The 15116-nt window shown below is 35.3% G+C and overlaps 2 protein-coding genes across 3 annotated transcripts in view; one reads left to right on the top strand and one right to left on the bottom strand.

Annotated features, from left to right (window-relative positions):
* LOC127880722 (large subunit GTPase 1 homolog) overlaps positions 1 to 3675 on the bottom strand; it is a 34833-nt gene extending 31158 nt beyond the window's left edge. For both annotated transcript variants that reach the window (XM_052428080.1, XM_052428081.1), the window contains exon 1: positions 3483 to 3675. In XM_052428080.1, coding sequence (XP_052284040.1) covers positions 3483 to 3572 — 90 coding nt within the window. In that variant the 5' untranslated portion in view covers positions 3573 to 3675. The remainder of the gene's footprint in view (positions 1 to 3482) is intronic.
* Positions 3676 to 9648: 5973 nt separating this feature from the next.
* LOC127880667 (sacsin-like) overlaps positions 9649 to 15116 on the top strand; it is a 60162-nt gene continuing 54694 nt past the window's right edge. Inside the window, exon 1 of the mRNA XM_052427998.1 lies at positions 9649 to 9732. The gene's annotated coding sequence lies outside the window, so the exon portion shown is untranslated. The remainder of the gene's footprint in view (positions 9733 to 15116) is intronic.

Here is a 15116-nt window from a genome sequence, read left to right as displayed (position 1 = left end):
ACAGCAGGTATGAGCCTTTTTCGAATCACGGTCACAGATTTCGAAACCTGAACGCTGACCTCAAGTTCATGGTCAAGGTCACAGGGGTCAAAAATGTTATGCCCATGGAAAGGGGTTGTCCATATACACATGCATATCAAATATGAAAGCAATATCTGAAGGGACACAGTAGTTATGAGCCTTTTTCGAATAGCGGTTGCAGATTTTGAAACCTGAAAACTGGCCCTAAGTTCAAGGTCAAGGTCACAGGGGTAAAACAATATATGCGCATGGAAAGGTGTTGTCCAGATACACATGCATACCAAATATGAAAGCAATATCTGAAGGGACACAGTAGTTATGAGCCTTTTTCGAATCGCGGACGCAGATTTTGAAACCTGAAAACTGACCCAAAGTTCAAGGTCAAGGTCACAGGGTAAAAAAATTGTGTGCGCATGGATAGGTGTTGTCTAGATACACATGAATATCAAATATGAAAGCAATATCTGAAGGGAGACAGTAGTTATGAGCCTTTTTCGAATTGCGGTTGCAGAAAATCTCTGACCCAGCCCCACCCCAACCCCCACCCAGGGGTCAGATCAAAATTCCGTCGCTGTCACCGTTGCACATATGCTCATAGCTACCATGTGTGTTAGTTTCAAGGTTCTAGTGCAAATAGTGTAGGAGTAATCTTTTTTATAAGACGCACAAAGAATTTAGAGATACTTTTTATATGGGCTAAATTCTTTGGAACGTCTTATCGGCGAAGGACCAATTACGTGGTGGAAACCAGTAAGTTTAAATTTTCATCAATTTGCGTAAAATTGCAAAATAACATTACCAACTCATTCAGTTTTAGTACAGAAGTCCATCTTTACCTCAAATTTCGTCGAATTGAAGTTAGAAAGGCAATAATTCTTGAGTGAAAATTGCTTAAATCGCAAAACAATTACTAACCTCACGCCATGTTTTGAAACAGATTTAAATGTCAACCAATCAGAAGAAGGCATTACGGCGTAACGTGAACGCGTAATTTGTCTATTAATGTCATCTTAATAATGCATCAGCCAGTGAATTCGGAATGATTATTTATGTACCGTATAAAAATAAAAGATGTTAATTATTTCAGAACATGCAAATGTTAAATTGTCACTTTAGAAAAAAACAACAATGCTCAATTAATCCAGAAAAGTATAATAACATCGCTTTACTATAAATGTTCTGCACTCACAACAGACGAACGCAAACTGTATTTTCAGCCGTTTTTTCTTCACATTTAAACCACATCCTTAATATCGAGGCTGTGTTATCGATTTATATCTACACAGCGAGCAAATCGAGAGATATTGAAGATTTGAATAGTGGTTTAGGCTAATATTGCCGGTCCTTGTGGCAGGCCAAAAAATTATGACTAAATTCCAAAAAGTCTAATAATTGCCAAAGGAACGAAAACACCATATTAGAACCACTTTTTTCGTGAATTTCGAGCCTTTTTGTCATTAAGAAAACTAACGCATCACTAGTTCTTAAGACTGCTCTCCCTTTGTTGTTTTTTCGAAAACATCAATTTCATTGGTCCAACATATTACAATTACAATTACAAAGGTTGTAACAAAAAACTACACATCAAAAAATGCCGTTGTTAAAGTTCTTCAATGGCTTTAGACCAGGCCAGAAAAGAAAGGTAAGTGATGAGGAAAAAAAATAAAATCGAAAGACTATGAAGCAAAGACAATGACATTGCAAAACTGTGTGACGAATACTCTGATTGCGATTTTGATGATGGTCTTGACTTTCAGGATGAAGAAGGCAACACCAATCGTGTTATGTTATTTTGTTTTGAGTCTGACTAGAATTTAAAGCTGTTGTCCATCATACACTGTAATCACTAGAAAACGCAAGAGTTTTGTTTTAATTTATCGAGTGTACTTGTACACAGGCTGCACATGCAATAAATATGAGTTAAACTTTACTTAATTCTTCAGTTATATACTCACGCTGTTCAGTCAAGTGAATTTTTGTCCGAACAGGCTAACTTTTCCATCAGCCTGTCCAAATGACAGGCACTTTTTGGGACTTTTCAGGAAGCCTGGTGGTTAGATTTAAATTGCTCAGGCGTACAAAATTCAAAGTGTCATTACATAATTTTTACAGAACATTATCAATAAATGAATTATCTACACAGGTATGTAAATAGCTAAAGAAACTTTAGCGTACAGTTTTTATAGTATTGACATACCTTTACACTGAAGCCAACCTCGAAAGTCAACCAGAGTCGTAACATATTTATGTCACGCTATAAATCAAAGAAAGCTCATTTTCTTGAATACATTTCTACGTATATTGGTGAATGAATATAAATTACTGCATCAGGGAATATTTTAAGGTTCAAATGTTTCAAATGCATCTTACAATAGATGAAAATAACGCTCATCAGTCTGAAATTCACAATTTTGACGCCATTGTCGCTTTGTCACGTGACGAGTTTTCATTTGGATACTTTCGGATCGACCTTGACATTTTTTGCGGAAATTGTAAACATTACTTTCGTTTTCTGAAATCTATTATTTGTGATTAACAACTTACGTCTGGTGGATTATAAGACTGATTTCAGTGTGAATCAGGTAGTTTTAAATAATATTTACATTGAGTTTGTATTAACACTACAATTTGTTTACAAAACAAGCCAGAATAATCTTAAATACCGGGTAATGTCATTCTGAATTTGAAAACACTTGAGCACATGGTATGTTACTAAAAATAGAAATAACGTCATATGACCGTGAAATCTCGGGAGATTCGCATTTCAAGAAAGTCTGTCACATCTGTTTTTCTCGATATGTAAGAGCAGAATAGATAAGTTTTAAATGTTTAAGATAGTATTTTGTGAAAGAATATATCAGTTAAATGTGAAAAATGTCAATCTTTCCGATCAAGTGGTTGATTTGGGCCAATAACTGCATTTAAAGCTGTTTTGGACAGGTCTTTGTTAACTGTCAACTTTTCGGGAATTTCTGGTTGACTTTCCTAATGGGGTTGGTCCATAACTATAAAGTCGCGCCTTTCAAAAATCATAAAAAGAGACATATAAAGTTATGGTAGCCGGAACTTGTATGTAAATATTATTGCAATCGGTTGATATTAAGTGTCTGATATCGGGGCTTGAATGTTGCGCACAAAATCCTTGCACAACAATATAGACAAAGGAAAACTTTCCACCATTGGTTAGGTCCTTCCCTGGTTGTACGCTCCAAATATTACCAATATAAAAAGTAGCTTAATATTTGAGAGCGTCAACAAGTTTGACTATAGTGTAGGAGGAGCAGGTGGACGGACAGACAGACGGGCGGAAGACGGAGATAGCCACAATATCCCCACTTTTTCTCCGAAAAGCGTGGGGATAATGGAATGTTTCTAGTCTAGGTAGCGCAGATAATTGTTGCCAATTGTTTTCTTATTGAATTTGATGTGAATTGTTTAGCTAATTTTAACAAATTTCTCACAAAACTGTCTCCTGCAGTACGGTTTTTCTGTCCAAATCGATCTTTGATGAGTGAGCGACCAACTCCTGAGCGTTGCTTGTTTTTTCCCATGATGGACTCTTCTAAAAGCCGAATACACGTGTTGTGCAATATATTTATGTTTTTGTCAACATGTGGGCCGCCATCTTGTGACGTAGTGAATTGTATAGGTTACAAATCACTAAAGCTTCGTGTGTAGATACTCATAGGAATTATAATTCCATGTCAGCGATTTGATTAAATATGCTCGAATCAAGTCAAATCTCATATGAAGAATTTGTATAGACTCGAAAATTGTCCATAACAAACTTCTTAAAGCAGCTTGTGTACATACTGAACTAAAATATGGTTACTTCAAACAGTCTTACTTGCTCCTGAGCTGGCTTTGCAGTGATGCTGTTAAAAAGTACTGACAGCGTCGAGAATTTAATGTTCATGGATGACCGAAAGTTTCATCAATGGTGTCAGAAGTAAAACTTCGTCAAGCCCCCGATCTGTGTCTATGATGAAGAAAAGATGTGAATGGAATTGAGCTTAAGAAAGCTGGAGAAGTGAGAATGTCGCACGGAACTCGTTGAACTGGAATTACGGTAGCTAACAGGGTTATGGATTCAAAACAATATAACAAGGGGAGGAGTTTAGTGAAATATGATTTATTCATACAGCCTTGCTGTCCAGATAGCTTGTCATGGATTTTTTGGATGTGTACTGGTTCCGTTGTGAATAAAGCCACGTCATCTATGGTTAATGCATTGAATGGTGACCACGTACAGTCATCATACATTGTAGTTTGAAAATTTCAAAACAAATTTTATGACACAAGAGCTACAGCTCTGAAAATTTAATGTTTACGGTACGATCTAAAATTTAATTTGCTTTCGTGTAATTTCTCAGTTTTTGATCAAGCCCTTCTTCACCTGATATAAACAACCACATTGTTTTTATGTAATACCGGTAGTCTTGATATAATTACCTGGAAAAACCGATACCGATGCCGCAGTCTCTTGGAATTAAAGAGCGATCAGCATGGGTTTGTATACATAACAGTGAACTGAAACACACAGCCATAATATGTTGTTCTTTCAGCTGACATATCAATGATTGAGAATGCGCGGATTGTTTGACCAGCTTCTTAGTGTATTGATTTCCTATGACAATTAATGGCCACCACAGCCACCTGCCAACCAACAGTAGTAAAACAGCCCAATTGTTCTTTTATGTCTATCTACCCCGAGCAGCATACCCCCTCCGACCCGGCAGGTAGTTCAAATTCACGTTCAAAGAATTCTGTCTCAAAAGCTTTATATCAGATGACACACTATGAGTTAACTCAACTTTTTCCCACCGTATTTTGACCTGTATAAGTTTTTTCGCCAGATATCGATATCACAATGTTAAAAATGCTGACGTACAAGTGCATAGAAATATTTATTTTTTTAAACGTCGTATTGATTTGACATCACAGATCTGAACAAAATATTGGCAGACTTGATTGCTGCGATCGAACTCTTGCCAAAAGAAATTTTATGATTATTTGTATTGGAATTTTGGACCATGGTTTACTTTGTTTGAATCCTTGCAAAAGTAGTTGATAGATAGGTTCGTACATCATTGATAATTATGTATATATCCAAAATAAATAAAACATTTAAAAAATGCTGACAATGTAAAAAGGCTTAAAGTGTGTGTACCATACATGTATAACGCGATTAACTCGTATATCGGTTGGTACCTGTTGGTATTTTACAACAGACATTCCACACGAGGACAAACTACAAAATAAACACATGTTGTTTGCCAATGTGCGCGAATATGGTTGCGCACTCTCTGACATTATGTCCACGTTCTTGTGTTATAAACCGTGAATGTAATGTTATATGCACATTTGACATAAAATCACCGTCGGATCGCAACGACTGAATGTACATTTTGAATCAATACAAAAAGTATTAAATTCATAAAAATGAGAGAGTAAAAGGAGGTAAATAGCATATCAACATGTTTTGACAATTTTATCATTTTACGAAAATAGATATAGCTAGTTAGGTTGATGATTTATCTTTTAAATTCGTACAGTCCCATACCATGCACGCACGAAGAGCGGAGGGTATCAATTAACCATGCAGAGGCATCACGAGCATTGAGTGATTATAAATAGTGACTACCCAGTAGATACGTGGCCGCGGAAGAGGGGACGACTTATTTTATCAGCAGTTTTATCATTTTCTGAAAATAGATGTGGCTATGTCGACGTGACTTTTTAAAAATTGAATTGTTAAAAATCACGCGCCGAACACAAAGTGCAAACTACTAAGTTACGTCATGTCGCATGAACATTGGCTGATAACGAACAATGAAAGTGTCAGTGGCGTAGCCAGGATTTATGTTAACGTTTTAAAATTGTTTTACAAAGTATGATCGGGCACAACTCACTAACTTATTGATGATCAATTTTGTTCAATAGTTCAAAGCGAAAATTTACTTATTTGCAATTGTTCACATCTTATTGACTTATAATTAACATGAAATATTCAAAATTATAAGAACATAAATATATAATGGATTATGGTTTTTACCCTAAACTTGTGTGTCAAAACTAATTTAAGCAACTGAAATCACCATTTTCACTTTTGTGGGAGGTAAGACGTATCGTTACGATGCTTTTTCATAGCCCCAATTTATAACATAGAATTCTATCATGTAATAATCTACTTGTTTGCAATTTTGTATTGCTGTTATATAATGACATAATATACATGCCATTCTTAATACAACGTCCCACCACCTCTAACTGTCCTATAACCTCAACTGGTATTGCCTCTGTCTGCCCCGAGCCTCTTATGCATGTATGTACTACTACCAGGACAATAACTACGCACACGTCTATACCCACGCTGCTAACATTACCGGTAGTCTTTAAAGGGATCTTTTCACGCTTTGGTAAATTGACAAAATTGAAAAAAGTTGTTTCAGATTCGTAAGTTTTCGTTTTAGTTATGATATTTGTGAGGAAACAGTAATACTGAACATTAACCATGCTCTAATATAGCCATTATATGCATCTTTTGACGATTTTAAAACCTAAAAATTATAAAGCGTTGCAACGCGAAACGATTGAATAATTTGGAGAGTTCTGTTTTTGTCGTTAAATTTTGTGAAACTACGAAGATTGCTTATATAACGTATAAAATACGTCAAAAATATGTACTCGGCGGAATAGCTCAGTAGGCTAAAGCGTTTTTACTTCAGGACTCTGGCAGGACTCCAGGGGTCACTGGTTCGAAACCTGCTCCGGGTAATGTTCTTTTCCTTTTTTTAATTTATTTCTTGATTTTTTACTGGAGCTTTTATGATCCAATGTTTACATTTATCAATATAAAGCATTTAATGAATAAGTTAAAAAAATGCCAAAATCTGTGAAAAGGCCCCTTTAACAAAATACATTGGTCTTTTCAGAAAATTGTTTGACTTTGCATTGTTCATTCTCTTTACGTAATTTGATACGTAAAAAAATATGTCTATGTCACTGAACGATCATTGTATGAGGTATTTTATAACAAATCCACTAGATATGTGGGGTCTACCTTGGTCTTCTTCAATGCTGCTTTATTTTATCTGCACAAATGAGCGGACAGACGAGCATAAAAGGCATAGTTTAACACATTTATGCCTAGTGGAACCTCCCATCCTTCTAAATTGGATGAATTTATTTCCAAAATTAGGGATGTCTAGTATATTTATTTCTATATTTAGAATATTTCTTACAGAAATTCCTTTAAGCACACAGTGCAGACCCTGATGAGACGCCGCATCATGCGGCGTCTCATCTGGGTCTACGCTGTTTGCCAAGGCCTTTTTTCTAGACGCTAGGCATAAATGGGTTATCATAGTAGATCACAGTTTTACTGCCCTGATTAATTGATCTGCATGATCTGTGTGTACTGTTGATAAGGGCCGCTAGTGGGTTGCCTGTATATGAAGATATTATACACTGGATTTTTATTTGGGTTGATGTCAAATACAGAAGAATAAAACTATGCCTCAAACTAGACCACACGCAAAACATGCCTAAATTGTAGGTATCGATTTATATTTAAACCTTTAGCTGATTGTTTCCTTTAACAAATGTAAAGCTCCCGTTGGGTCACATAGCAGTTTCCTTCGTAATCATCGTATAAGATAATAAATTGTACACGATTTCTTACATTTCACGCAACGTAAAAAATACATCGATACTAAATTCATGGATACGCGTATTTGCCAGTACAATGACTATACGATTTTCTTTCTGATATAACAGCAAGGCATGTTAAACTAGACGAGTCAGGATCAATAGTCCTCAATGCAATCTATAATTTTGTATTCGTTTCAGGTCAAACATCGATATTTTGTTATCTAAATTGGCAGATAAAAACTCATATGACTGCATATTATATTCTTCAACAGTATGGTGTTCCGTAAATACAATGCGGTTTTACAAAAACTGATACGTAATGCAGTGATGTGGCCTTCATTATTAACGAAGACATACACACGAATGTAACTTAATGGTTGCGCCTGCTAAAGGTAAACGCAGATGATCGGGCGAAACAATACAGGACAGACTCTAGTAATACATTCATTGTAACTACTATGAAAACAAGCACATGTTTACAGTCAAGCGATTATTATAACCAAATGATAGCAAAACATGTTAAATAATATTTTGATGACTTCGTTGTTATTTAGCATACGCGTGTAATCTGTGTAACCTGTGTATGGCTACATGTGTGTGCATCCATGAATTAATATTAATCACGATTGCATCGTAAGTAAAAACTTTATTCTTTAATAAATATCATTTTCTCATGACCACCAGTAGCGACCATTTGGCGACCATTTAGCGGCGTCGATAGGGAGTGAGGAACCATCTGCTACGGTTGAACGACCGATTAAAACGTGTGGGACAGCAATCCCATCATCAACTAATTTACGTGTAGTTTGAATGAAGCATTGAAACGAAACTCAAGCCACGAATGGAAATAATAATCAGATTATAACAAACTGGATTGTTCATTAGTAAACAAGATGTGTTTGTGAAACACTATGCCCCCCCCCCATATATTTTACCTTTGACCTTGAATGATGACCTTGACATTGACCTTTCACCACTCAGATTGTGTTGCTCCATGAGATATACATGCATGCCAAATATAAAGTTGCTATCTTCAATACTGCAAAAGTGTATATTAAATGAGCGATTTGGACCCATATATTTGACCTTGAAGGATGACCTTGACCTTTTACCACTCAAAAATGTGCAGCTCCATGGGATACACAAGCATGCCAAATATGAAGTTGCTATCTTTAATATTGCAAAAGTTATGGCTAATGTTAAAGTTTGACGCAAACCAACAAACCAATAAACGAACCAACAGACAGGGCAAAAACAATATGTCCCTCACAATAGTGGTGGGGGCATAATAAAAGCTCACAGTTTAAGAAGAGCAACATTAAAAGTATATTATAACATGTGTTGGCTCACATCGTGAACAACAAATAGAAGTCCTGTAATCATTAACTGAAAGTTTACCCATTCATTTCTTAAAAAAATAATAGACCTTGTTTTTTCATAACATGTATAAAGGATACAATGTAATTTGTGTTTGCCATTGCTATTAATACTTCACACTGTTAAGCCTGTTCTAGTGTGAAATGTGCCCACTTTATTAAATTCTAGTATTTAAATGGGTCCAGTTTATCAAACTTATTGTATTGAAATGGGTCCACTTTCTCAATGGTATCGTATACAAATGGGTATTCTTTTTCAAAAATCTTGTATCAAAATGGGTCTACTTTATCAGAGTTCCGGTATAAAAATGGGTCACATTTCGGAAGTCTCAGCAGGACACCCCTTCCAAAAATTTGGGAAGTTACCCCGCCCCCCCCCCCCCCCCCCCCCTCAAAACAATTTTACCGCAATATTCATCAAAAACAAAACCAATCAAAGTAATTGAAATGCAAATGACTTTTTATTTATCGAGCTACAACGAGCCACAAACACTTCCGTTTGCAAATCGTCCTTACCCGTGCAACGCGTGTTTACCGAACAATATGCCTTAAACGGGACACCTTATTTTCAATGCAGAAGTGCAGTTTTACTTTCCTTTTTAATTTTTTGAAAACGGTCTTCACCAAGTGGCGTGTCATTGCAACAAGCGGCGCGTCATTTATGCAGCGGTTCTCTACCATGGTAGGTGTTGATTTTTATTTTTGTTAAGATTTATTACATTTAGGCATTTGGATGTTTTATAATATATATGAAAATGTTATTTGGCTAATTTGTTTAAATCAATAGTTGCACACAGTTGTAAAATAAATAATATTCTGACGACAGACGTACGGAAGTTTTGATTAAATTGACTTTCATTAGTTACCGTAACCCAAATTCGACGACACCTAAATTCGACGATGTTCTATTTTTATCGGTTTAAATTTAAATGGATGATTATGGTCTTGGAATCATCTCAAAGAATTACAGCCGAGTTAAAATTTTATTATTTTTTGCTATATAAGTTTTTTAATTATTTGCTAAATATTGCTATATGTAACCGTTATATCGTCGAATTTGGGTCACACCGGGATTAGTCCAAATAATTAGACGTAAGCTACCCCGCTTACCTCATATTTATAGGAGTACACCGGGATATGTCAACTGTTAGTACTTCATACATTTATTGGTTGGTGACTGAAGTTTCGACATTCAAATAAGGTTTATTAGGACAAGGACAAAATTTATAAATGTAATGGAGCACAGGTAATTGAAAAAAAATTGTTTGGTCATAATATATATGAATTCTCTTATTATATAGGGTAACTCGCCCTTGAGTCGGACGGGTAAGCGGTATAAGTCTATAATAAAAAGCTTTGTGATCAAAGCCGGGACTCAGCTTGTGCAGGCTTTAATATCATATCATATGAATCTATTTTACAAATAATTATTTGATTCCCAGCTTATGTTCATTGAAAAATAGTTGAATAACAATACCCACTGAATTCGCCCATGAGTCGGACACATTCGCCCTTAACACGGACACAGATTTGTATTTAGCATGTATTTGGTTATCCATTCCCTATATTTATAAAAATGCAAATTACACAGGAACAGCCATGTGTTGATTTTATAAGTTTATTCTTTTGTCAACATGTTGACGAATATAACTTATAAAACGAGGAAAAATTACATGGTCACTTGTAGTGTCTATCCGGCCTTTACAACAGCGGAACCATTGGTAGCACTGGGGTGACAAAGAAAAGTACAGACATAAAAAGATAAAACATTGTGTGATTCTTGTTGTTTGTGAGCTATGGGATTCTTTATAGATTGAGTCATCCTAATCGGTATGAATATGTGGTTATTTCTCATACGTATGCCTCTGCCATTACATAAATTCATGTTGGCCATAAGGGCGAATTGCGTTCGCCTCAAGGGCTAATTGAGTTATAATTCTTTTTTTTCTGTAATACCTATACAATAGAGCAAACCACTTAAAATTACCTTTTATTATTATAGAATAAGGTTATGTTTCCAATATAAAGTCATTTGTGAATGCTGTAAAACGTCTGTGACCAAAATGCCGATGGTATAAAGATAATCGATAATTGAAAATTCTGAATTTTCCGTCACCAGAAGTAATTAAAACTTAAACGAATATAAATTCATCGTGAGATAATATTTGATAACGTTTCATTTATTTTTTTAATTTATTTTGAGTATGAAGGGTAAATTGTTCGTTATAACGTCACAAATCATGCTAGACAAAATTGATCTTTGAAAACTACACAGATAAAAATGTCCGACTCAAGGGCAAAATCGACTCAAGGGCGAGTTACCCTATATAAGAACCAAAACAAAATTCAAGTACCTGTGTAATGGAGGGGAGATCAGTTTGAAGGAACACGACCTGCGTGACTTCATACCATTAAATGTCGAGTATCATATGCCTCTATTTGACATCCAATCTGGGCGTTGAACTTTAAATTTTAAAGTTGAATTTTAGCAGGAAATCTTGATGTGCGATGTGTGTGCATCAAGCACTTTTCTATTCGACCAGTCTTCAAATAAATTTAAATTCAGATGTTTCTACATGTACACACTTTATACTAAAATCAGCCAAAAAACGAGGGTAAATATTAAAAAAATCAACTTGTATTTATCTGCATTACATTTGTTTGAAATATAAAATTGGCGTTTTGTCTGATAATACATGCATATTAAGGATCTGTTCACAGTTTGATAAATTGACAAATTTGAAAAAAAATGTTTCAGATTTGAAAACTTTCGTTGTAGTTATGTTGTTTTGTTTTGGCAAGGAAATACTGTAGTAATACCAAACATATACTTAGCCTTAAAATATCCACTACATGCATCTTTGAGGATTCAAAGATCTGAAAATGATAAAATTTACAAACTCATAAGGATTACATCATTTGTAGAGTTCTGTTGTTATTGTTAACCAGGTTTTCCGAAGGAAAAAACTGGTTATTAGATTGGCGAATGCGGGCGGGCTGGCGGGCTGGCTGGCGGGCTGGCGGAATAAGCTTGTCCGGGCCATAACTATGTCGTTCATTGTCAGATTTTAAAATCATTTGGCACATTTGTTCACCATCATTGGACGGTGTGTCGCGCGAAATAATTACGTCGATATCTCCAAGGTCAAGGTCACACTTTGAGTTCAAAGGTCAAAAATGGCCATAAATGAGCTTGTCCGAGCCATAACTATGTCGTTCATCGTCAGATTTTAAAATCATTTGGCACATTTGTTCACCATCATTGGACGGTGTGTCGCGCGAAATAATTACGTCGATATCTCCAAGGTCAAGGTCACACTTTGAGTTCAAAGGTCAAAAATGGCCATAAATGAGCTTGTCCTGGCCATAACTATGTCATTCATTGTGAGATTTTAAAATCATTTGGCACATTTGTTCACCATCATGGGACGGTGTGTCCCACGAAAGAATCACGTCAATATCTCCAATGTCAAGGTCGCCACGACTAAAAATAGATTTAAAAAAAAAAAAAAAAATTACATAGGGGGTTAATTTTTTTTGGTCATTTCAAAAGTTCAGTTTGAGTTTTCTCCCTTTATCAGATTTTTTTTTCACAATGAAAACCTGGTTTTGTGACAATTTTGTCCCTTGTTATATTTTGTGTTATGAGGATTGCTTATATAAAGTATAAAAAAAAATCTGATCTGTAGAAAAATATAGATGCTACAGGATGTGTTCAGCGATTTTTTTTTGCCAAATTGGGAAAAGTACCTGTACCAGCCCAATTGGGAAAATTGTGCGTGAAAGACCCTGAAATTGGGAAAATTCGTGTCGTGAAGTCTTCATAGCGGGAAATTGGTTAATTTGTTTTTTTTTGCTCCCAAATACTTTAAAATTGATAACTAAATGTTGTTGACAAGTTGTCAATATTATATTTACTTCTGTTCAAGCCATATCGCTTTATAGGGAAACTAAAAAAATGTTGCCTATTTATTTATTTTTTTCTAGAAACCTTAAATTGGGAAATTTTTGACAGCAATTGGGAAATTTATAATGTTTTCCTCATTGGGAAAGTGCTGTTTTCCAGTACTTTATAAAGAAGGAAAAAAATCGCTGGTGTTAGTTAAGCTTGCATCTTGGGCTTAAGTGCAAACTCTTAACACAGTTTGATATTGCTTCTTGCTGGGGATTACAACTATGGAAGTAATAGCTAAGATTCTATATTTTTTTATTTTATGATGAGGATGACATTATCTTTTAGATTATTATGCCCCCAGAACATAGGTTCTGGGGGCATATTAAAATCGCACCGTCCGTTAGTTAGTCTTTCCATCCAGATTAGTTACCGCTCAATAAGTCAAGCAATAATGTCATCAGATCTTCACCAAACTTCATGGAAATGTATTAGGCAATGACATCTAGGTCAAGTTCGATAATCAGCCAAATTGACCCAGACACTCTTGAGTTACCGCCCTTGAATAATAGTAAAATGTTCACTAAATTATTTTGTTTCACGTTTCCGCTCAATAACTCCAGCAATTGTAATCAGATCTTCACCAAACTTCATGAAAATGTGTAAGGCAATAATATCTAGGTCAAGTTCGATAATCAGCCAAATTGACCCAGACACTCCTGAGTTACGGCCCTTGAATCATAGTAAAATTGTTTTTTTTCTCGTTTCCGCTCGATAACTCGAGCAAATTTCATAGGATCTTCGCCACACTTCATGAAAATGTGTAAGGCAATAACATTTAGGTTAAAGCGGGTATATACGATTTTTTATATGTGTTTAATTGTAATATATTGATAAAATATGTTACAATAACACAAAATAGGCCAGAAAAATTATACATTAAAGCCGAATTTCATAAAATGCAGCAAAGACAAATTAGCGCCCGAGCCGATAGTGACGTACATATTTTCCTACAATAACCGAAGCATTCGTCTTTGTATTAGGATCGGAGATAGTGTTCGTGTGTCGTATGAATATATATCGTTGCAGAATTTCAAATAACCGTTAAACTAAGTTTAGATGCACATCGTACATGTATGGTATACATGCTGGCGAATTCGGCTGTACAGCTGTTTTCAATTTCAGAATTAAAGATCTGGCTTATTTCGCATTTTTCGACACATGTTCTTCTTAACTTTTATTTTAATTTATATTGAAATATATATACCGGTATAATAAGTTTTTTACACAGTTTATATAAATTCATAAATATTTGACTAAATCGTATATACCCGCTTTAAGTTTGATAATCGGCCAAATTGACCCAGACACTCCTAAGTTACGGCCCTTGAATCATCGTAAAATTGTTTTTTTTCTCATTTCCGCTCAATAACTCGAGCAAATGACATAGTATCTTCTCCACACTTCATGAAAATGTGTAAGACAATAACATCTAGGTCAAGTTTGATAATCGGACAAAGTGACCCAGACACTCCTGAGTAACGGCCCTTGAATCATCATAAAAAATTTTTTTTTCTCGTTTCTGCTCAATAACTCGAGCAAATGTCATAGGATCTTCTCCACACTTCATGTAAATGTGCAAGGCAATAACATCTAGGTCAATTTCAATAATCAGTCAAATTGACCCAGACTTTCCTGAGTTACGACCTGTGAATTATCAAAATATTGCGTTTTTTCTCGTTTCCGCTTAATAACTCAAGCAATTGTGATTGTATCTTCACAATACTTCATGAAAATGTGAAAGGCAATAACCTCTAGGTCAAGTTTGATAATCAGCCAAATTGACCCAGACACTTCTGAGTTACAGCCCTTGAATCATCAAAAAATTGCGTTTTTTCTCGTTTCCGCTCACTGACTCGAGCAAATGTCATAAGATCTTCGCAACACTTCATGAAAATGTGTAAGGTCATAAGATCTAGGTCAAGTTTGATAATCAGCCAAATTTACCAAGACACTCCTGAGTAACGGCCCTTGAATCATAGAAAAATTTATTTTTTTCTGGTTTCCGCTCAATAACTCTAGCAATTGTCATCGGATCTTCACCAAACTTTATAAAAATTTGTAAGGCAGTAAAATCTAGGTTAAGTTCGATAATCAGCCAAATTTTCCCTGGC

Source organism: Dreissena polymorpha, chromosome 5 (assembly GCF_020536995.1).
Source record: "Dreissena polymorpha isolate Duluth1 chromosome 5, UMN_Dpol_1.0, whole genome shotgun sequence".
NCBI lineage: Eukaryota > Metazoa > Mollusca > Bivalvia > Myida > Dreissenidae > Dreissena > Dreissena polymorpha.
Note: the sequence above shows the minus strand (reverse complement) of the source record. Positions and strands in the feature narration are given on the sequence as shown.